Raw genomic sequence first — 23,782 nt, 5'->3', positions numbered from 1 at the left:
ATGTTTCTGACGTTAAGGTATGTTGTGAAGCAGCCATCGATCAGACAGACTTGGCAGACACGCAGACATGGAGCTGGATTGTCAGCAGTGCATGTTTCCAGAATTGGCTGTTATTCAACATATGGTCAAAGTGTTAAAACTACAAGAGTGTCTAAGCATCTGTTGTTGAATGAGCTGGAAGCAAACTCAGTAACTTCCAATTCGAACACAAAGAAAACAGAGAAACCCTTGGTGCTGTTATTTGACTGGTTGTATGCCAAGCCTAACCAGCTCAGAAAGTACTCCGCTTTGTATCATGACATTGGTCTAGATGTGTTGACAGTTACAGGCAGACTGTCAAACTTCCTGTGGCCACCAGTGGGCTACAAGTTAGCTGAAGAAATATTCAACTATCTCTTTGTGGAACGCAAAACCAAGGATGAGTTGTTAATTCATGCCTTCTCCATAGGTGCTTTCAACTATACTATCTGTCTGACTTTAGCTGACCGCCATCCAGAGCTATATGGCATGTTCAGAGACCGGGTTATAGGACAGGTGTTTGATAGTATTGTTATAGGTTCTTATAAAAATATGACAGAAGGGATGGTCACTCTTCTTCCCAATGTGGTCTTCAAGAAGGCTGTTTACCCTGTGGTGGATATGTATTACAGGGCAACAAGCAAGAACACAAAAGATGAATATGATCGGTTAGTGGCTCTGTTTATAGAAAAACCAATTCAAGTTCCAACGATATTCTTTTATTCTGAGAACGACCCCATGTGCCATGTCCCTACTATGGAGTCCATGCTGAGGAACTGGAGGGAGAACATACCCAAGTTCCAGGTTGAAGCCAAGAGCTGGGAAGTATCCCAGCACACTGCACATCTCAAGCACCATCCAGAGGAGTACTTACAAGTGTGGCAAAAACTGGTGGACAAAGTTCTGTGAATATACCTGTAATGTACTTATTATCTCGTAGAATTAGTATTACTGTAAATGTGATTCATATTGTAAGAGTGGCTTAAGAAGATTGGCCATTGTTGACAGATTGTTTTTGTGTGAAAATGTTCATGGCGTTTAGCATGTTTAATGTTTTTGTTCATGTGGGTTATTTTCCAGGCTCGATCATAGCGCCACCAGTGGCTATTATGAGTTATGTCCCTTCTATGCCTCTCCTATGGACCAATCAGATTCCTCCTCTCACATGACTTGCATTTGCCTCAATCAAAATGGCGGCGCCAAGTCAAGACGATCTGATCGATAACCAAGATCTATATTGTGATAAAATGGGTCTTACATCACGAAGCGCATCACATCATTTGAGCACCTTGATTAGAAACATGAAAAGGTTTGAAAAATATCTGTTGACACCAAGTTGGTGGTGCACATGCTTGCAAATCCTGCAATCGACTGAAATAACTGCCCACTTTTGACTGCCAAATATTAACCTTCAAATCCATCTAACTGTTTGAGCAGTGATAGTTTCTTTAATTTGGTGTACCTTCTTTCCCCCATGTTTTGGGATAAAGGTCATAATATCTAGTCTTACTTTGTCTGGTTTACCTTCACAAATGAATTCAAAGTATAATGTTTGTAGATATTCAGGGTATCACATGCTGGGTTTGGCAATGCCAAAAAGAGATGGTTTGATGTAGGCAACAATAGGGATTTCAATACTGTATTTCTTCCAAGAGGTGTGAGTGTTCGAACCTACCACACATTCATTTCTTTTTGTATCATATTTACTTTTTGTCTTCATAGTTTTTTCCACCATATTATCTAGGTCGATATCAATATGTAACCCTAACAGTGTAAATTCGGCTTGTGCCCACTCGAAATTCTACTCTACATAGTTTGCATTGCTCATTGATATCCTATCTGTTGATCCTGGGACAGAATGGGTCCCATAACATCTACCTGTGGGGATTCTGGGTTGGAATTTGTCCCCAGCATTGTATGCTTACCACAGGAATTGCAGCTCATACTATCAATCACTGAATTGATCTGGTTCAGATCAATTATTTATGGCTGTTGGCATATTGCTGAGTGCAGCATTAAACAACACACATACACATACAAGACCTTTAAAGATCTGAGGTAGAATTGGTCTTCAGCAACCCATGCTTGCCATAACAGGCGACTAAGCTTGTAAGAGGCGACAAATGGGATTGGGTGTTCAGGCTTGCTGACTTGATTGATGCATGTCATCATATCCCAATTGCGTAGATTGATACTCATTATGGCAATCACTGGATAATATTTACAGACCGCTGACGGTGATATATAGCTGGAATATTGCAGTGAGTGGCACACACGCATGCACGCACGCACCATAAAATCCAATTCTATCCATGAGGGCAGTTTAAACTGAGAATTACATTTTGTGACCCATTGTAAGGGACCGACCCTTTTGTATTGTAGGGAGCCTAAATATGCCAAAAGTTACCTTGCAGCAATGTCATTTTTGTGACAACTTCATATTTTCTTCAAAAGCATAATAATAGTTTTCAAGAATTTTTGGGCCACTTTAATATTTTCAATAAAATCCCATCCGCAATCCCTGTAAGAATATCAAATGGTTGGTCCCTAACTGTACTACAAAGGAATGGATTGGTGCTCATGCTGTCAAACCACTGGCCTGTGATATTATTTAATTATTGCTGACTCAGTCACAATATATGTTTTCTCAGTTATATTTATATAATATTCATTGATAGTAACATGATAAATATATGAGTATATGTTTATTATTTATTAATAGGATATTTATGCAATATAAAAAATCATGACAAATATGTAGTGTTGTTCTGATACATTCTCATCATCATGTGATCATTAATATTAGTGACACTCTGCTCTGCTTATTTGAAGTAGCATTACATGTGATGTGTTCATGCTTATAGGGGACGGGGGATAGCCTTGTGGTAAAGATGTTCACTCGCCAGGGTTCGATTCCCGACATGGGAACAATGTGTGAAGCTCATTTCTGGCTGACTCCAGTTGTGATATTGCTAGAATATTGCTAAAAGCGGCGTAAAACCGTACTCTCTAGCTCACTTTATGCTTATAGAATAGCAACTGGTCTGTCACCCAAACCATCTGATCTGGTTTTGCCACATTGAAAGATCAGTATAAATGAACAAAACTGACAGAGTTTTAGCCAGAAGCTCACTTGACTCCGAACTAATAACTAAACATGTGAGAATGTAAAACATGGTACACACCCAGTGCCTGGTTCCAACAAGATATCACCATTAGTCTCATCTAGTTTGATCCATTTTGTCAGCAATAGTTGACATATAGATTGACTCCGCCACTATTTCATGAAACAGTATACATGGTATACAAATTATATCTGCAGCATGTATGTGGTATGAACAAATATATTTTATAACATAACGGAGGTTGTTGATCTGTAGCCTGCTTGTACTAAGGCTACTACTCAATGTCTTCTACAACAGAAGTAGCTGTGCAGATGAAATGGTCCGTGGATGATTAGTAGGAGAGAGGGTAGTGCAAGTGTGAATATTCAAATATCCCTAAATACAGAGGTGACAGAGATCAATAACGCTTTAAGCTTTAACCTTTTCTTTTGATAGGCATGGCCTCGATTGAATCATGTTTATTGCTTTTATTTTGTGACCTACATCCAGCCTAGCCAGGACAACTAATTGGTTGATTCTAAAAAAAGCCCCTCTTTGAAAAATATTCGTACGAAGGGTAACTATTTACAGGCAACAATAAACTGTTACTCCAGAGAAAGCATCGCTAATACTGTTACCAGGAAGGTTTAGTGTACTGGGCACTCTGCTCGGGCACAGTGTATATCTCAACATAAGAGTTGGGCCTACTAGGCCCTAGAGGAGTATACTGGTTCTCATCCAACGTTTTGTCCAGTGGACCGATCTCTGTGTACACTTCTCCTTCTTCAGCCTTAGGCCTTCTGCGTTTCCTGTGAATAAAGTGAATTGTACCATGAACACATCAGACAAACAGAATAGTGTAAACCCACCTACAATCAGTTTAGCCATGTACCACATGTTCACAATTGCATGTTAACCCACCTACAACCGGTTTAACCCTGTACCACACGTTCACGACTGCATGTTTACCCACCTACAACCGGTTTAACCCTGTACCACACGTTCACGACTGCATGTTAACCCACCTACAACCGGTTTAACCCTGTACCACACGTTCACGACTGCATGTTTACCCACCTACAACCGGTTTAACCCTGTACCACACGTTCACGACTGCATGTTAACCCACCTACAATCAGTTTAGCCATGTACCACATGTTCACAATTGCATGTTAACCCACCTACAACCGGTTTAACCCTGTACCACACGTTCACAACTGCATGTTTACCCACCTACAACCGGTTTAACCCTGTACCACACGTTCACGACTGCATGTTAACCCACCTACAATCAGTTTAGCCATGTACCACATGTTCACAATTGCATGTTAACCCACCTACAACCGGTTTAACCCTGTACCACACGTTCACGACTGCATGTTTACCCACCTACAACCGGTTTAACCCTGTACCACACATTCACGACTGCATGTTAACCCACCTACAACCGGTTTAACCCTGTACCACACGTTCACAATTGCATGTTAACCCAACCCCACTCAGGTAAGACCTAGTACTCCAACACCATACATCTCTGCAATCTGAGGACACCTCCATAGGACGACGCACCAGCTGAACCATGAGCGAACTAAAGTACTCATGGAAATGAAAAAAAACTGTTTTGATGGATTTAATAATCGACACAAAGCATTACGTAGATGTAAATACGAAATAACAAAACAACTGGAAAAGTACTAGTCTGGATTTGCTAATTGTATCTCAGTGCTCAATACAAAATGTACTTTACAGGAGGTAATTTGTAGGCACTTTCAACATGCAAAAATATAACTAAGTCCAAACTGACATGGCAGAAACAGGCTATAGGCATTATGGAAATTAGCCTGGAAAAAAGTTATCAAAACAACAATAAAAATAACAGCTATGTTTATGTACATAATAATAATAATGACATGTAAGTTGTTGTTTGAGAAGGGAATATGTTACTTTTATGTTCTGATATTTTGACGATGATTCACTATCCCACAATGCCTCTCACAAATCTCTAATCACTGACAAATCACATGCACGTGGGTTTCAAGCACCTGTTTTCACCTGTCATCAAGGTGCCATAGGTCATGGACATTCACCTTGATCTACTAACACCTGGTTATGCTCAGTTTCACTAAAGTCGGTTTTGTTCATATTTGTACACACTTTTACGTGTAAAAAGACATAAAAACCTTTGATACGCTGTATTTGTGCCAGGGCCCAATTAGTACTAATTGAGTTGTTTGAATATCTATATATTTTGTATGTTAACTGCATTTATTTAAAATCTGAGATCGAAAAAACAGTTTTTTATCATTTCCGTGAGTACTTTAGGACGCCCCGATGTGCATGAAGGATGCGCGGTAGTTTTGTGGCAGTCACATGTCTAAAACAATTTGTGTACCACCTCGATTCGGAAAGTTCGGTCTTCGCAAAAGAAAAACGCCACATAACACAAATACCCTCGGTAGTCAACACTTTTGACTCAACATGACAGGATATTTAAGATATCCACAACACTGTATAAGCGTGGTTTTATTGTTTGGAACTGTGAACTATCCGATTATCATTTTCGAGATAGAGAAATCACATATGATTGAAAGTTCCTATGGATGTGTCGTCAGATTTTCACGCAAAATTGTATTTAAGAGATATAAGGTATAAGGTAAGGTATAAAAATAACTGAATGACAACAGGATTTTAAAGAACTGTCGCCTACCTTTATATATGCAATAAGTACCGTTCCACAAAGCGATTTTGACGATACACAACCTTGTGGAACGCCCATACCTTTGGTATGGACCCTTTCCCATTCCACTGAGCGATTTTTATGCTAAGTTTATTCTACAAAATACAAAAAAACACCCACTCGTCTGGCATTGACGTCTGATATATTTTGCATTTGAGTTATAGTTTTGCATTCACTGGCTATGAACCTAACACTGGCACAAAATCAGTTATCATTCCTTCAGTAGTATACGTACTTGACAACACACACAGCAACGACTACGACCACGATGACCACGACCAGAGCTCCTCCAGCAGCGATCCCGATGATTAGTCCTGAAATATGATCAGCATATGGCAAATATTGTAGACATATATCTGTTGGATCATTGCTTAACGACACATTGATTGATGCACTTACTCTGTGTGAGTGCGTGCGTGCGTGTCCACTCAGTCACAGTATACTGACTCCGAGCCGACCAGTCCATATTTTAGTCCCTTAATGCCGAGCGCCAGGCAGGTTAACAACAAGAGCTATCTTTTAACGTCTTTTGGAATGACATTGACAATACCTCGGTTACTTCGGTGAATACCATTTTTCAAACAAAATATAATTTGAATGACTTGCATATTAAATGATGCTGATAAATGTAATATAAGGTATGAAATAAGTGAATATATGGTATGAACTAAGTGAATATAAGGTGTGAACTATGTGGATACAAGGTGTGAACTAAGTGAATATAAGGTATGAACTAAGTGAACATAAGGTGTGAATATAAGCTGTGAGTGAGTGAGTGAGGTTTTACGCCGCTTTTAGCAATATTCCAGCAATATCACGGCGGGGGACACCAGAAATGGGCTTCACACATTGTACCCATGTCGGGAATTGAACCCGGGTCTTCGGCGTGACGAGCGAACGTTTTAACCACTAGGCTACCCGACCGCCCCGAATATAAGCTGTGAACTAAGCGAATAAGAGGTGTGGATATAAGTTGTGAACTAAGCGAATAAGAGGTGTGAATATAAGCTGTGAATATAGGGTATGAACTAAGTGAATATAAAGTATGAACTAAGCGAATGTAAGGTATGAACTAAGCGAAAATGAGGTGTGAATATAGGTTGTGAACAAAGTGAATAAAAGGTGTGAACAAAGTGATTATGTCTGAATTAAGTGAATATAAGGTGTGAACTAAGTGAATGTAAGGTGTGAACTAAGTGAATTTTAAAGTATGAACTATGTGGATATAAGGTGTGAACCAAGTGAATATAAGGTGTGAACTAAGTGACTATGAGGTGTGAACTAAGTGAATATGAGGTGTGAACCAAGTGAATTTTAAAGTTATGAACTATGTGGATATAAATTGTGAACTAAGTGAAAATCAGGTGTGATCTAAGAGAATGTGTTGTTTAAACTAAGTGAATATGAGGTGTGAACTAAGTGAATGTAATGTGTGAACTAAGTGAATATGAAGTGTGAACTAAATGAATATAAGCTGTGAACTAAGTAAATGTAAGATGTGAACTAAGTAAATGTAAGATGTGAACTAAGTGAATGTAAGGCGTGAACTAAGTGAATATAAGGTGTGAACTATGTGGATACAAGGTGTGAATAAAAGGTGTGAACTAAGTGAATATGAGGTGTGAACTAAATGAATGTAAGGTGTGAACTATGTGGATATAAGGTGTGAACTAAAAAAATGTAAGATGTGAACTAAGTGAATGTAAGGTGTGAACTTAGTGAATATAAGGTGTGAACTAAGTGAATGTAAGGTGTGAACTAAGTGAATATAAGCTGTGAACTAAGTGAATTTAAAAGTATGAACTATGTGGATATAAGGTGTGAACTAACAAAAAAACATTATTTGAATGACTTGCATATTAAATGATGTTGGTAAATGTAATATGAGGTATGAAATAAGTGAATATATAGTATGAACTAAGTGAATATAAGCTTTGAACTTAATGAATGTAAGGTGTGAACTAAATGAATATGAGGTGTGAATATAAGCTGTGAACTAAGTGAATATAAGGTGTGAACTAAATGAATGCAAGGTGTGAACTAAATGAATATGAGGTGTGAAATAAGTGAATGTAAGCTGTGAACTAAATGAATATAAGCTGTGAACCAAGTGAATATAAGGTGTGAACTAAATGAATGTAAGGTGTGAACTAAATGAATATAAGCTGTGAACTAAGTGAATTCAAAAGTATGAACTATGTGGATATAAGGTGTGAACTAACAAACAAAATATAATTTGAATGACTTGCATATTAAATGATGCTGATAATTGTAATATGAGGTATGAACTAAGTGAATATATAGTATGAACTAAGTGAATGTAAGGTGTGAAAGCGAACATAAGGTATGAACTAAGTGAATGTAAGGTGTGAAAGCGAACATAAGGTATGAACTAAGTGAATGTAAGGTGTGAAAGCGAACATAAGGTATGAACTAAGTGAATGTAAGGTGTGAAAGCGAACATAAGGTATGAACTAAGTGAATGTAAGGTGTGAAAGCGAACATAAGGTATGAACTAAGTGAATGTAAGGTGTGAAAGCGAACATAAGGTATGAACTAAGTGAATGTAAGGTGTGAAAGCGAACATAAGGTATGAACTAAGTGAGTGTTGGGTATGCCCTAGGAACCGACCATTTGATGTTCTGGTGCTGTAATGAGGGTGACGTTTGTTCAAGGACAAAATACTGAAAAAGGTTACTTTTGACTCAACTTTAAAGAAAAACCAATGTTATCTGGACATGGCCAGGGAAATTTGTGTTGTGAAAACAAATAATATTATTCAGCCCAGGATAATATATAATGGTCGACCCCTATGCAGTTTACCCGTTGTAAGAAATGATGTACCCATCGAATGTCCAGATTCTGATTCTGAAAACAGACAACACAGATCATTCATTCAGCATCTGCCTGACCCGTTCCAGGGTTAAGTTGAACGAGTCTTATTGCAAATTTCGTGGCAAATAGTTTACAGCTACTTAAATTTTGGAAAAAAAAGCAACCTGGGTAGTCATAGATTTTTCATTTAACAAGCTCTTTAAGTTACATGATTATTTACTAATATAAGAAAATTTAAATATGAAGACAACACTTTCACTGAATGACTTGAATGAAATATACTGGAACCATTTCTGAGCGCAAGAATTCAAAGTTCTGATTAAAGTAATGAAATGTGTCTTTTTTACGGTGTCCCCTTCCCCCTACATTAATACATGTAATTATTTTAACTGACACTTCCGACTTGAATCAAATATATATACATGTAGATCTCGTCAGTGTTTCTCACTGTGACATTTGACACAAGTTTTACGTCACATCTCTATCGTCTTACCAACATTACATAAGTCTCCTTCCCATCCGGTCTGACATCCATCCGGGCACTTGCCAGTCACGTGGTCACACGAAGTTCCGGTCCGGCACTTGGAACAAGATGATTTGCAGTTTTCACCAAAGAAGCCAGGGTCGCACTCTGCAATATAAACAATGTACTGTTACGTGGAATGGACATTGAATATGCTTTACTGATGCTGAACAACATTTGGGTTCAGGAGAATTGAAACATTCTGGGTAGGATACACATTGATTGGCTGTGGGTGTTTCTGAGAACGGTTGTCAGTATTGATGCCTGGAGGGTATTCCTGCTTAGAATAGTCCCCCCCCCACCCTTCCCCGAGTCACAAGAGGCGACTAAATTGATAAGATAGTCTCCGTACCTTGTTTCATTCAGTGTCAATGTACCCAGACGGACGTTGATTTTAATATCATAAAGTTGAGCTGGTTGATTCGTGTCATTGTAACCCTGGTCTTGTCAAGACTCGATTGTTTACAGGCCGACGTATAACAGCTGGAATGTCTTAGCTTTAAACAACAAACCAAAGAAACTAAATCAGAATATAAAAACCACGTTGTATTATCTCACACCAAGATAATATTTGCTATTGCGTTTCCACAGATTTGTATTAAGCCTAACCTTGTGAACACGTTCGTGGCTTATAACCAGCCGCACAGCCTAAGAAACACTGGCCAATGGTCTTCTCACAGATCTGCCCCTGTGAACACTGTCCACACTCCGTGCATGCTGTTCCATACCGACCATCCGGACAAGTTGCTGTAAAACAGGTTGCAAGTGTAGAAAGAAAACTCAAGTACCGTTCAAATGCATACCAGTTGCTGAAACATCAAAGTCAAAACTGAGTTTGGTTTGGCAGTTTTACAGTTACTAACCCCACCAAACATTCATTAACTTCACAACCACCATCCGCCATATAACATCTAGCATATATACTCTTCAAAGAAAGAAACGCAATACAGATATGTTTGGCCGTAAACGCAAAACTAGCGGACCAAGAGGTGCAAAATGAAGAGGTTTAATGTGTTGTAGTGTCAGTGACAATTTGTGATTAAAATGATCACAACAAGAACATGCAAACCATTAGTCGAGAAACACGTACGATTCGGAAAAACGCACCCAGTGCATTAACAAAAGCCACGGAGCTGCACGCACTGCACGTGAAGCAGCACTATGAACGGTATTAAAGTGCAGGGTTTTTGATTGCCGAGCATTAGCGTGAATCGAACAGTGACAGTTCAACAACATGCCAAGATTAACAGAAGTGCAAAGAAACAACGTCATAGGCCAGGGTTTTCAATGTAGCGCCCATCACAAGGCTGTGGGATCGGTTTCAACAGCATGGGTCAACAAGTAATTGGCCAAGGTCGGGACGACCAAGAATAACCACCCCGACCCAAGATCGCTACATCCGACTGCGCCAACTACGTGAAAGGACGACCACAGCCATGCGATGCGATGGTGAGATGTCTGGTTCAGAGATGAATCAAGATTTCTCCTCAATCGAGGGGATGGAAGAACACGGGTCTACAGACGTCGGGGAGAACGTTACGCCGGAAACTGCGTACAGGAAGTGGACAGGTTTTGTTGGGGTAGCGTTATGATGTGGGCGGATATCTCTCAGGACAGGACAGGTTTGGTCCCTATCCAAGGCAGTTTGCTAAATGATACATCAACGAAATTCTCCTACCAAACGTCCTCCCAATTGCAGCCAACGACATTAGTGTATTCCAGCAGGACAATGCTCGATCGCATACGACACGGATCACAAGAACCTGTCTACACGACCACAACGTTCTCCCCGATTTGAACCCGATAGGGCTCCTGTGGAATGAATTGGATAGACGGCTACGCCGACATCAACCACAATCTCAGACGTTGCAGCAGTTGACTTTTGCGTTGCAGGCCATTCCCCAGGATGTGATTTGCATACTCATCTCTTCCATGGGCAGGAGTTGTCAGACCGCTATCGATTCCAACGGGGGAAATACGCGTTATTGATAGTAGTTGACCTTCACCCTGGACTTTTCCTATGTACCGGTAACTAAGATGACTACAATCACCAAGTGTTTTCTCCACAACATTTTGGCTCAAAACCTTGTACGGCTACTCGTATAAATGTATTTTCCCACCTTACACAAATCTGGCTTTGCGTTTCAGTTTTTGAAGGGTATATTTATCACTAATCAGCCACCATTCTATCACCAATTATCCACTTACAATCAGTAATCGTACAGCACCCAGAACCCATCGCCTGCCACCCACTACTCACCACCACTCGGCATCTACCATCCACTAGTCACCACCAACCAGCATCTACCATCCACTAATAACCACCACCCAGTATCAACTTTCTGCTACTCAGCACCACCCAGTATCTACCATCCGCTACTCACCACCACCCAGCATCTACCATCCGCTTTTCACTATCACCCAGCATCTACCATCCACTAATCACTACCACCCAGCATCTACCATCCACTAATCACCACCACCCAGCATCTACCATCCACTAATCACCACCATCCAGTATCAACTATCTGCTACTCACCACCAGCACCAAGCATCTACCATCCGCTACTCACCATCACCCAGTATCAACTATCTGCTACTCACCACCATCCAGTATCTACCATCCACTAATCACTACCACCCAGCATCTACCATCCACTAATCACCACCACCCAGCATCTACCATCCACTAATCACCACCATCCAGTATCAACTATCTGCTACTCACCACCAGCACCAAGCATCTACCATCCGCTACTCACCATCACCCAGTATCAACTATCTGCTACTCACCACCATCCAGTATCTACCATCCACTAATCACTACCACCCAGCATCTACCATCCACTAATCACCACCACCCAGCATCTACCATCCACTAATCACTACCACCCAGCATCTACCATCCACTACTCACCACCACCCAGTATCTACCATCCACTACTCACCAGCACCCAGTATCAACTATCTGCTACTCACCACCACCCAGTATCTACCATCCACTACTCACCAGCACCCAGCATCTACCATCCGCTTTTCACTATCACCCAGCATCAACCATCCGCTTTTCACTATCCCCCAGCATCTACCATCCACTACTCACCACCACCCAGCATCTACCATCCGCTTTTCACTATCCCCCAGCATCTACCATCCACTACTCACCACCACCCAGCATCAACCATCCGCTTTTCACTATCACCCAGCATCTACCATCCACTACTCACCAGCACCCAGCATCTACCATCCACTACTCACCAGCACCCAGCATCAACCATCCGCTTTTCACTATCACCCAGCATCTACCATCCACTACTCACCACCACCCAGTATCTACCATCCACTACTCACCAGCACCCAGCATCTACCATCCGCTTTTCACTATCACCCAGCATCAACCATCCGCTTTTCACTATCCCCCAGCATCTACCATCCACTACTCACCACCACCCAGCATCTACCATCCGCTTTTCACTATCCCCCAGCATCTACCATCCGCTACTCACCACCACCCAGCATCTACCATCCGCTTTTCACTATCACCCAGCATCTACCATCCACTACTCACCACCACCCAGCATCAACCATCCGCTTTTCACTATCCCCCAGCATCTACCATCCGCTACTCACCACCACCCAGCATCTACCATCCGCTTTTCACTATCACCCAGCATCTACCATCCACTAATCACCACCACCCAGCATCTACCATCCGCTTTTCACTATCACCCAGCATCTACCATCCACTAATCACCACCACCCAGCATCTACCATCCACTAATCACCACCACCCAGCATCAACCATCCGCTACTCACCACCACCCAGCATCAACCATCCGCTAATCACCACCACCCAGCATCTACCATCCACTAATCACCACCACCCAGCATCTACCATCCGCTACTCACCACCACCCAGCATCAACCATCCGCTACTCACCACCACCCAGCATCTACCATTCACTAGTCACCACCACCCAGCATCTACCATCCGCTACTCACCACCACCCAGCATCAACCATCCGCTACTCACCACCACCCAGCATCTACCATTCACTACTCACCACCACCCAGCATCTACCATTCACTAGTCACCACCACCCAGCATCAACCATCCGCTACTCACCACCACCCAGCATCAACCATTCACTAGTCACCACCACCCAGCATCTACCATCCGCTACTCACCACCACCCAGCATCTACCATCCACTACTCACCACCACCCAGCATCTACCATCCGCTACTCACCACCACCCAGCATCTACCATCCACTAATCACCACCATCCAGTATCAACTATCTGCTACTCACCACCACCACCAAGCATCTACCATCCACTAATCACCACCATCCAGTATCTACCATCCGCTACTCACCACCACCCAGCATCTACCATCCACTACTCACCACCACCCAGTATCTACCATCCACTACTCACCACCACCCAGCATCTACCATCCGCTACTCACCACCACCCAGCATCAACCATCCGCTACTCACCACCACCCAGCATCTACCATCCACTACTCACCACCACCCAGCATCAACCATCCACTACTCACCACCACCCAGCATCTACCATCCGCTACTCACCACCACCCAGCATCTACCATCCACTACTCACCACCACCCAGTATCTACCATCCACTACTCACCACCACCCAGCATCAACCATCCGCTACTCACCACCACCCAGCATCTACCATCCACTACTCACCACCACCCAGTATCTACCATCCACTACTCACCACCACCCAGCATCAACCATCCGCTTTTCACTATCCCCCAGCATCTACCATCCGCTACTCACCACCACCCAGCATCTACCATCCGCTACTCACCACCACCCAGCATCAACCATCCGCTACTCACCACCACCCAGTATCTACCATCCACTACTCACCACCACCCAGCATCTACCATCCACTACTCACCACCACCCAGCATCTACCATCCGCTACTCACCACCACCCAGCATCAACCATCCGCTACTCACCACCACCCAGCATCTACCATCCGCTACTCACCACCACCCAGCATCTACCATCCACTACTCACCACCACCCAGCATCTACCATCCGCTACTCACCACCACCCAGCATCAACCATCCGCTACTCACCACCACCCAGCATCTACCATCCGCTACTCACCACCACCCAGCATCAACCATCCACTACTCACCACCACCCAGTATCTACCATCCACTACTCACCACCACCCAGCATCTACCATCCACTAATCACCACCATCCAGCATCTACCATCCGCTACTCACCACCACCCAGCATCTACCATCCACTACTCACCACCACCCAGCATCTACCATCCGCTACTCACCACCACCCAGCATCAACCATCCGCTACTCACCACCACCCAGCATCTACCATCCACTAATCACCACCACCCAGCATCTACCATCCGCTACTCACCACCACCCAGCATCAACCATCCGCTACTCACCACCACCCAGCATCTACCATCCGCTACTCACCACCACCCAGTATCTACCATCCCACACCCAGCATCAACCATCCGCTACTCACCACCACCCAGCATCAACCATCCACTACTCACCACCACCCAGTATCTACCATCCACTACTCACCACCACCCAGCATCTACCATCCACTAATCACCACCACCCAGCATCTACCATCCGCTACTCACATCCACTAGTCACCACCACCCAGTATCTACCATCCACTAATCACCACCACCCAGCATCTACCATCCACTAATCACCACCATCCAGTATCAACTATCTGCTACTCACCACCACCACCAAGCATCTACCATCCGCTTCTCACCACCACCCAGCATCAACCATCCACTACTCACCACCACCCAGTATCTACCATCCACTACTCACCACCACCCAGCATCTACCATCCACTAATCACCACCACCCAGCATCTACCATCCACTAATCACTACCATCCAGTATCAACTATCTGCTACTCACCACCACCACCCAGCATCTACCATCCGCTACTCACCAGCACCCAGCATCTACCATCCGCTTTTCACTATCACCCAGCATCTACCATCCACTACTCAGCACCACCCAGCATCTACCATCCACTAATCACAACCACCCAGTATCTACCATCCACTAATCACAACCAACCAGCATCTACCATCCACTACTCACCACCACCCAGTATCAACTATCAGCTACTCACCAACACACAGTATCTACCATCTGCTACCCACTACCACCCAGTATCAACTATCTGCTTCTCACCAACACCCAGTATCTACCATCCACTAGTCACCACCACCCAGCATCTACCATCCACTAGTCGCTACCACCCAGCATCTACCATCCACTTGTCACCACCATCCAGTATCAACTATCTGCTTCTCACCAACACCCAGTATCTACCATCCACTAGTCACCACCACCCAGTATCTACCTTCCACTAGTCACCACCACCCAGTATCTACCATCCACTACTCACCACCACCCAGCATCTACCATCCACTAATCACCACCACCCAGCATCTACCATCCGCTACTCACCACCACCCAGCATCAACCATCCGCTACTCACCACCCCCCAGCATCAACCATCCGCTACTCACCACCACCCAGCATCAACCATCCGCTACTCACCACCACCCATTATCTACCATCCACTACTCACCACCACCCAGCATCTACCATCCACTAATCACCACCACCCAGCATCTACCATCCGCTACTCACCACCACCCAGCATCAACCATCCACTACTCACCACCACCTAGCATCTACCATCCGCTTTTCACTATCACCCAGCATCTACCATCCACTAATCACCACCATCCAGTATCTACCATCCGCTACTCACCACCACCCAGCATCTACCATCCACTACTCACCACCACCCAGCATCTACCATCCGCTTTTCACTATCCCCCAGCATCTACCATCCACTACTCACCACCACCCAGCATCTACCATCCGCTTTTCACTATCACCCAGCATCTACCATCCACTAATCACCACCACCCAGCATCTACCATCCGCTTTTCACTATCACCCAGCATCTACCATCCACTAATCACCACCACCCAGCATCTACCATCCACTAATCACCACCATCCAGTATCAACTATCTGCTACTCACCACCACCACCAAGCATCTACCATCCGCTTCTCACCACCACCCAGGATCTACCATCCGCTTTTCACTATCACCCAGCATCTACCATCCGCTACTCACCACCACCCAGCATCTACCATCCGCTTTTCACTATCACCCAGCATCTACCATCCACTAATCACCACCACCCAGCATCTACCATCCACTAATCAACACCACCCAGCATCTACCATCCACTAATCACTACCATCCAGTATCAACTATCTGCTACTCACCACCACCACCCAGCATCTACCATCCGCTACTCACCAGCACCCAGCATCTACCATCCGCTTTTCACTATCACCCAGCATCTACCATCCACTACTCAGCACCACCCAGCATCTACCATCCACTAATCACAACCACCCAGTATCTACCATCCACTAATCACAACCAACCAGCATCTACCATCCACTACTCACCACCACCCAGTATCAACTATCAGCTACTCACCAACACACAGTATCTACCATCTGCTACCCACTACCACCCAGTATCAACTATCTGCTTCTCACCAACACCCAGTATCTACCATCCACTAGTCACCACCACCCAGCATCTACCATCCACTAGTCGCTACCACCCAGCATCTACCATCCACTTGTCACCACCATCCAGTATCAACTATCTGCTTCTCACCAACACCCAGTATCTACCATCCACTAGTCACCACCACCCAGTATCTACCTTCCACTAGTCACCACCACCCAGTATCTACCATCCACTACTCACCACCACCCAGCATCTACCATCCACTAATCACCACCACCCAGCATCTACCATCCGCTACTCACCACCACCCAGCATCAACCATCCGCTACTCACCACCTCCCAGCATCAACCATCCGCTACTCACCACCACCCAGCATCAACCATCCGCTACTCACCACCACCCATTATCTACCATCCACTACTCACCACCACCCAGCATCTACCATCCACTAATCACCACCACCCAGCATCTACCATCCGCTACTCACCACCACCCAGCATCAACCATCCACTACTCACCACCACCTAGCATCTACCATCCGCTTTTCACTATCACCCAGCATCTACCATCCACTAATCACCACCATCCAGTATCTACCATCCGCTACTCACCACCACCCAGCATCTACCATCCACTACTCACCACCACCCAGCATCTACCATCCGCTTTTCACTATCCCCCAGCATCTACCATCCACTACTCACCACCACCCAGCATCTACCATCCGCTTTTCACTATCACCCAGCATCTACCATCCACTAATCACCACCACCCAGCATCTACCATCCGCTTTTCACTATCACCCAGCATCTACCATCCACTAATCACCACCACCCAGCATCTACCATCCACTAATCACCACCATCCAGTATCAACTATCTGCTACTCACCACCACCACCAAGCATCTACCATCCGCTTCTCACCACCACCCAGGATCTACCATCCACTAATCACCACCACCCAGCATCTACCATCCACTAATCACCACCATCCAGTATCAACTATCTGCTACTCACCACCACCACCAAGCATCTACCATCCGCTTCTCACCACCACCCAGCATCAACCATCCACTACTCACCACCACCCAGTATCTACCATCCACTACTCACCACCACCCAGCATCTACCATCCACTAATCACCACCACCCAGCATCTACCATCCACTAATCACTACCATCCAGTATCAACTATCTGCTACTCACCACCACCACCCAGCATCTACCATCCGCTACTCACCAGCACCCAGCATCTACCATCCGCTTTTCACTATCACCCAGCATCTACCATCCACTACTCAGCACCACCCAGCATCTACCATCCACTAATCACAACCACCCAGTATCTACCATCCACTAATCACAACCAACCAGCATCTACCATCCACTACTCACCACCACCCAGTATCAACTATCAGCTACTCACCAACACACAGTATCTACCATCTGCTACCCACTACCACCCAGTATCAACTATCTGCTTCTCACCAACACCCAGTATCTACCATCCACTAGTCACCACCACCCAGCATCTACCATCCACTAGTCGCTACCACCCAGCATCTACCATCCACTTGTCACCACCATCCAGTATCAACTATCTGCTTCTCACCAACACCCAGTATCTACCATCCACTAGTCACCACCACCCAGTATCTACCTTCCACTAGTCACCACCACCCAGCATCTACCATCCACTAGTCACCACCACCCAGTATCAACTATCTGCTATTCACCACTACCCAGCATCTACCATCCACTACTCACCACCACCCAGTATCAACTATCTGCTATTCACCACTACCCAGCATCTACCATCCACTACTCACCACCACCCAATATCTACCATCCACTACTCACCACCACCCAGCATCTACCATCCGCTTTTCACTATCACCCAGCCATTCTTCCCCACAACCCAGAAATTTCACCACTACTCGAGTGATCAGGCTTGCTGACTTGGTTGAAGCATGTCATCGATCCAAATTGCGTGATGACAAACACTGGATTGTCTGGTCCAGACTCGATTAATTACAGACCGTCGTCATATGGCAGAAATATTGCTGAGTGCGGCGTTAAACCAACCAACCACTCACCACAACCCTTTTCAGCTGTGGTGAGTTGAGTGACTTCTATATTAGGAATACAATGTGTACCTAGTTCTGTTGCATTCACGTTCGGGGAATACACGTGGATACCTAGCGGTAGGTAGACTTCTGACGCCGTGAGCTTGATGTTCATATACAACCCATCTTCGTGGATCTGGAAGAATGACCTGCAACCATAATATATATATATATCTATATTTAATTTCTATTAATCTTAATTATTTGCTTTACATAGCCATACCCTGCGTTATTATATGCAAGAGATATACCCGCTGTGTTTTCAATCTTTATTATTGAATAATACAAACTTTCTTTACCTTTCCTTCCACACGGTGTAATATAGGAAGCCATTGAAATGGGAAATATAGAAGAACTGTCGTCCTGGTTCGCTTCTGAGTCTCTTCCTCTGCGTGCCATTCGTAAAAATGGACTCAATGTAACCAACTGAGTCTGTCCAGAACAGGCGGCCACCTACAATATACATGTTACACAACAGCTGCCTGGGATCACAACAGGTGACCAACGACACGCCTATGATATAAAAGAATTTCATCGAGTCATACCAAAAGACCAAAAGTAATACGTGATCACAATAAGTCACATTCTGCAATATCTTGGCTCAACTTATCTCGCAAACGAAGAATTGATCTGGTAACACCGAAGTGCCCCCTGCTTTTGTTACACAAGCTACACTGAAGCCGTTTTGTGAAATGGAAGTTCGAAAGCTACCTTTACGAGTGAATGTTTTTTAACGCCGCAGCATTGAACTACAAATAGCTTGTAGCACCGCGCCTGCCTCAACTCTAATCTCTAATATGTTCATTTGTGAATCAAGGCAAAGAAGTCCTGGCCCGTGTAGAGTTTGAGCAACGCTCAATGTCGCCTTGGTAAGATGACACACATTGTGCCACCCGATCCCCTTTTTAACCATATCTTCCGACAAAAAATGAGGTATCAAAATGTTCATTTATTGTGGATCTAACTTTGTGATAATAGTGGTGACAAGTCTCACCCTTTTGGTCAATGGTGATACCGTTGGGTTGTGCAAGTCCAGACGAAACCAAAGTTGCCCTTGCGGTTCCATTGTAATCAGATGTCTCGATCTTTGGCGAGTTTCCTTTGTTCACCCAGTAGAGCTTCCTGAAACACGTGAATACCTGGCCTACACCTGTCATAAACCTTTTACTGACGTCCTGTGCCTGGGGCACCTATGAGATCAGCGTTACCATTCTCTGTAACACACAAGCACCTTACATACATACACTTGACATACAGCAGGCACACAGGTGGTATTGATTTCACATACACCTGGTCTACACCTAACATACATCTGGCTTACACCTACATACATACACTTGACATACACCTGACACACACCTATCAGATCAGCGTTACCATTCTCTGTAACACACAAGCACCTTACATACATACACTTGACATACAGCAGGCACACAGCTGGTATTGACTTCACATACACCTGGTCTACACCTAACATACATCTGGCTTACACCTGACATACACTTGACACACACCTATCAGATCAGCGTTACCATTCTCTGTAACACACAAACACCTTACATACATACACTTGACATACAGCAAGAATACAGCTGGTTTTGACTTAACATACACTTGGTCTACACCTAATTCTCTGTTACACACTTTCACTGACATATACCGGATATCTACAGACCTAATTATCTCTTGTTGCGGTCTTACTTGTAGTTCGTGTCGGCAACAATCCCCCTTGGTTTATCAAGACCGGTGCTTACGATGACGGTCGACTGTAAACTGTCCATCTCGATGCGGGCGATGATGTCTGCTCCAGCGTCCGTGTAGAACACCTGCCTGGTCTGGCTGTCCAGTGTTATACCCTCAGGGTTCGATGCTGCTAATGGCATGTCACTTCATTAACGACAGCTAAAGGATTACAGTTACAGTGAAAAGCATGAAAATATTAATTTTCTTTTTACTGCAATACAAATTAAGGGACCAACTGTTTAGGGGTGTGTGCAGCTTCACAAGATGGAGTTGTTTTCTCTGTAGGGATGAGCCGAAAAATTTTTTTTCGTATTTGTTGTATGTAAAATCTAAGAACAACCTTTTCTTTTTCCAGCCTTATGGGGCTCAGATTATTCATTTTCACATAAATCATGCTTATAGCATCGGATAGGATCACGCATCATGAGTCATAGCGTGAATCATACCAAGATCAAGTCTACATGCAGTAGTTTATTCAGTTAATTATGTGGTAAAAATACAGACAGTAATTCCCGATGGATCGATCAGTTTTAAATTTCCAAAATGTGAATCTGTTCACTTTATAAACCCCTGAGGACATTGTGCCAAGAACGTTTGATTTGAAAAACGCGTGTAAATAACACCAAACTACTTTGATTTGAAAATGTTGAAATACAGCAATGTCATGGTTTTTATCTTTTTAAAAGAATCACGCAGTGATGCTAACTATTGCAAATAGTTTGGCGATACACAAAACATTACACGTTAAGCTCACATTGTTGATGTCAGGGTGATCCAGTTACGAAAAACAGAGCACCAATTGTATAGTTTACATATAGAATAAATGCAACAAACATATTTACATGTGTTTAACGAGGCCATCAGCTGATCATTTCCACCGTCTAAGTCTGCTCGTCGTATTTGATAGTTCTTGACATCAGTCCAGTAGATGTGATGGCGTGTCCTGTCGACATCTATGGCCGTGGGCCGCAGCATGTTGGCAATGTTGAGGGCGCCAGTGTCCCAATCATGCAGGTTGATCTTGTGAAGAAACCCAAGTTCTCCCGTCTTACCCAGATCGGTCAGCAGGACCACGAGTTGCGGAGACTCAGCTGAGGACACACATATGAATATTGTTAGGGCCCGACCATTTGTCCGACTTCATCCGCGAATGCACATATGCAGACGCGCGCGCGCGCACGCACGCACACGCACATAAACACACAAACACACACAGACACGCATACACACAAACACAGACAGGAGCACGCACACACACACACGCACGCACGCACGCACGCACGCACGCACGCACGCACTCATACACACACAAATACACACTTTTGAGAGCGACCAAGACATGGAGGACAGTCTTTTTATGGTCAAAATACAAGAAAATTGGCATTATTTTCATGATAGATATAAATAGACAAGCACAGTTTGAGAGTCGTAAAAGCAAGGACTCATTTTCATTTACTTTTGACAGTCCTTGGCATAATGTGTTGCTGCGTCAGGTCGTTAAAAAAGGATAAACTGCGCGTGGACTTTATGACAAGTTAACCTCGATTTAAAGGGTTCAAACTAAAGAATGAAAACATACCACGTGTTTGCGCAGTTGGAATTTTCAATATAACACACACACACACACACACACACACACACACACACACACACACACACACACAAAACAATACCCAAATTTATATACAAGTAGATCATATTAATCATATACTGATGACAGATGACACAATTAAATATGAGTGAGTGAGTGAGTTGGGTTTAACGCCGCTTTTAACAGTATTCCAGTCATATCACGGTTTGTCAGCTTAATGTGGGAGGAAAGCCCGAAGTGATGCAGGTCTCAGACGTTTACCACTTTGGTGAAATCCACGATCACAGGTTTGGTGCTGACAAACCTAGAAACATAATCGGGGCGAACCGGGATTCGAACCCACAATCATAGGTTTCTGGCGTGCCCAAGGGAGGCAACTCTGCACAGCGAATCGCGGCGCCTTAGACGACTGGGCCACCCGTGCCCGCGGCTGTTAAGAGAAGGAGAAACACGACAGCCATGTAACAGTATATTGCTATTACACACGACTATGAAAGGTTAACAAGTGTTTGATTGCTCACCACTATCCCTTTTCTACTTAATGCATGTAAAACGACAAAAAACGTTCAAAATATAGTGTAAAACATCAAACTGACATGTATTTATGTCAACAAAAGACAGTTGAATTTTCCTGACGCATATAATGATACGCATGTACTATCAATTCCTAGTTAATTATATGCATCAACATGTTTTTATTCGTGATTGAATCAATAAATGAAACCAATTAGCTTTAAGGAGATCGTTATTTGGAGGCTCACTGAGAGTAATGCACCCCAAGGAGCAACTTAGGTCAACAGTCGTATGACGTAGGTCAGTCATTGATGTGCTTACACTGGTCACCCAAAGTAAACTTGGGTTATGCCTTGGTCATGGCAGTTTCTTGTTATGAAAACGTATCCCAAAACACACGTTAATCATGCTTTTGTCTGACTCTTCTAAATATGTCAAATTCAAGGTAATATCAGTTACTTCGCTAAATGCTATAAACTAGTGTGCATGCAAATGGAAACATAAATTATCATGCAGTAGTTCTTGAAACATATCTGTGCGAAATATTTCATGATTATTTTTCTCACCACGGGTGAAAGGAATGCAATTCGTAAATAAATGATGGCAGCCCCCTTCTTAAGTCCGATACATTTGATGCTCAATTTGGGACAAGGTGTGCTGTGAAAAAGTCATATTACCTTGACCAGTGGCTATCCAGGGTAACAAACCACACACAATAATCATGTACTGTAAAATCATGGCTCTTGATTGTTTCAGTGTTGCATCAAACCATGGCTTGATATCTGACATGCAAAACAACAGAACACCAAATACCCCGGATGTGCATTTTACTTCCTTGTCAATCCCTATTGGTTCATGTCTCGTGACCATCTACCCAGCATGTCTCAGCATATTGTTTAAGAGGGAACTAGAGCGTTTCGCTCGTAATATCACACACATGTCACCCCTGTAATGTGAGTAACAATTA

At 43.8% G+C, this 23,782-nt stretch overlaps 2 protein-coding genes across 3 annotated transcripts; one reads left to right on the top strand and one right to left on the bottom strand.

Moving 5' to 3' along the window:
• Nucleotides 1-948, top strand: LOC139465367 (transmembrane protein 53-B-like). Its single transcript, XM_071247078.1, has one exon. It carries the CDS (start codon nucleotides 1-3, stop codon nucleotides 925-927), a length of 927 nt encoding a protein of 308 aa, XP_071103179.1. The 3' UTR covers nucleotides 928-948.
• Nucleotides 949-2,734: 1,786 nt separating this feature from the next.
• On the bottom strand, nucleotides 2,735-23,624 carry LOC139465352 (nidogen-1-like). 2 transcript variants are annotated; one of them, XM_071247059.1, is made up of 11 exons: nucleotides 23,493-23,624; nucleotides 21,554-21,802; nucleotides 20,670-20,838; nucleotides 19,963-20,090; nucleotides 19,268-19,421; nucleotides 18,999-19,117; nucleotides 9,827-9,964; nucleotides 9,188-9,325; nucleotides 8,683-8,727; nucleotides 6,095-6,173; nucleotides 2,735-3,931 (listed from the first exon to the last, which is right to left on the bottom strand). In XM_071247059.1, exons 1-11 carry the CDS (start codon nucleotides 23,602-23,604, stop codon nucleotides 3,757-3,759), a joined length of 1,506 nt encoding a protein of 501 aa, XP_071103160.1. In that variant the 5' UTR covers nucleotides 23,605-23,624; the 3' UTR covers nucleotides 2,735-3,756. The 2 variants fall into 2 exon arrangements, with proteins under 2 accessions (XP_071103160.1, XP_071103167.1); XM_071247066.1 differs by having other exon boundaries at nucleotides 8,704-8,727.
• Nucleotides 23,625-23,782: the final 158 nt, after the last annotated feature.

Source organism: Haliotis cracherodii, unplaced genomic scaffold, assembly GCF_022045235.1.
Source record: "Haliotis cracherodii isolate W230 unplaced genomic scaffold, xgHalCrac1.p SCAF_1, whole genome shotgun sequence".
Lineage (NCBI taxonomy): Eukaryota > Metazoa > Mollusca > Gastropoda > Lepetellida > Haliotidae > Haliotis > Haliotis cracherodii.
Note: the sequence above shows the minus strand (reverse complement) of the source record. Positions and strands in the feature narration are given on the sequence as shown.

Excerpts from the sequence above, each read along its gene's own strand:
- LOC139465367 (XM_071247078.1), top strand. The coding sequence starts at position 1 with ATGTTTCTGACGTTAAGGTATGTTGTGAAGCAGCCATCGATCAGACAG.
- LOC139465352 (XM_071247059.1), bottom strand. The coding sequence starts at position 23,604 with ATGTCAGATATCAAGCCATGGTTTGATGCAACACTGAAACAATCAAGA. Across the intron at positions 20,839-21,553 it reads GATGGCCTCGTTAAACACAT|CATCGAACCCTGAGGGTATA; the intron begins GTAAATATGTTT and ends TGCCATTAGCAG. Across the intron at positions 6,174-8,682 it reads TACATCATTTCTTACAACGG|GACTAATCATCGGGATCGCT; the intron begins GTAAACTGCATA and ends ATCATATTTCAG.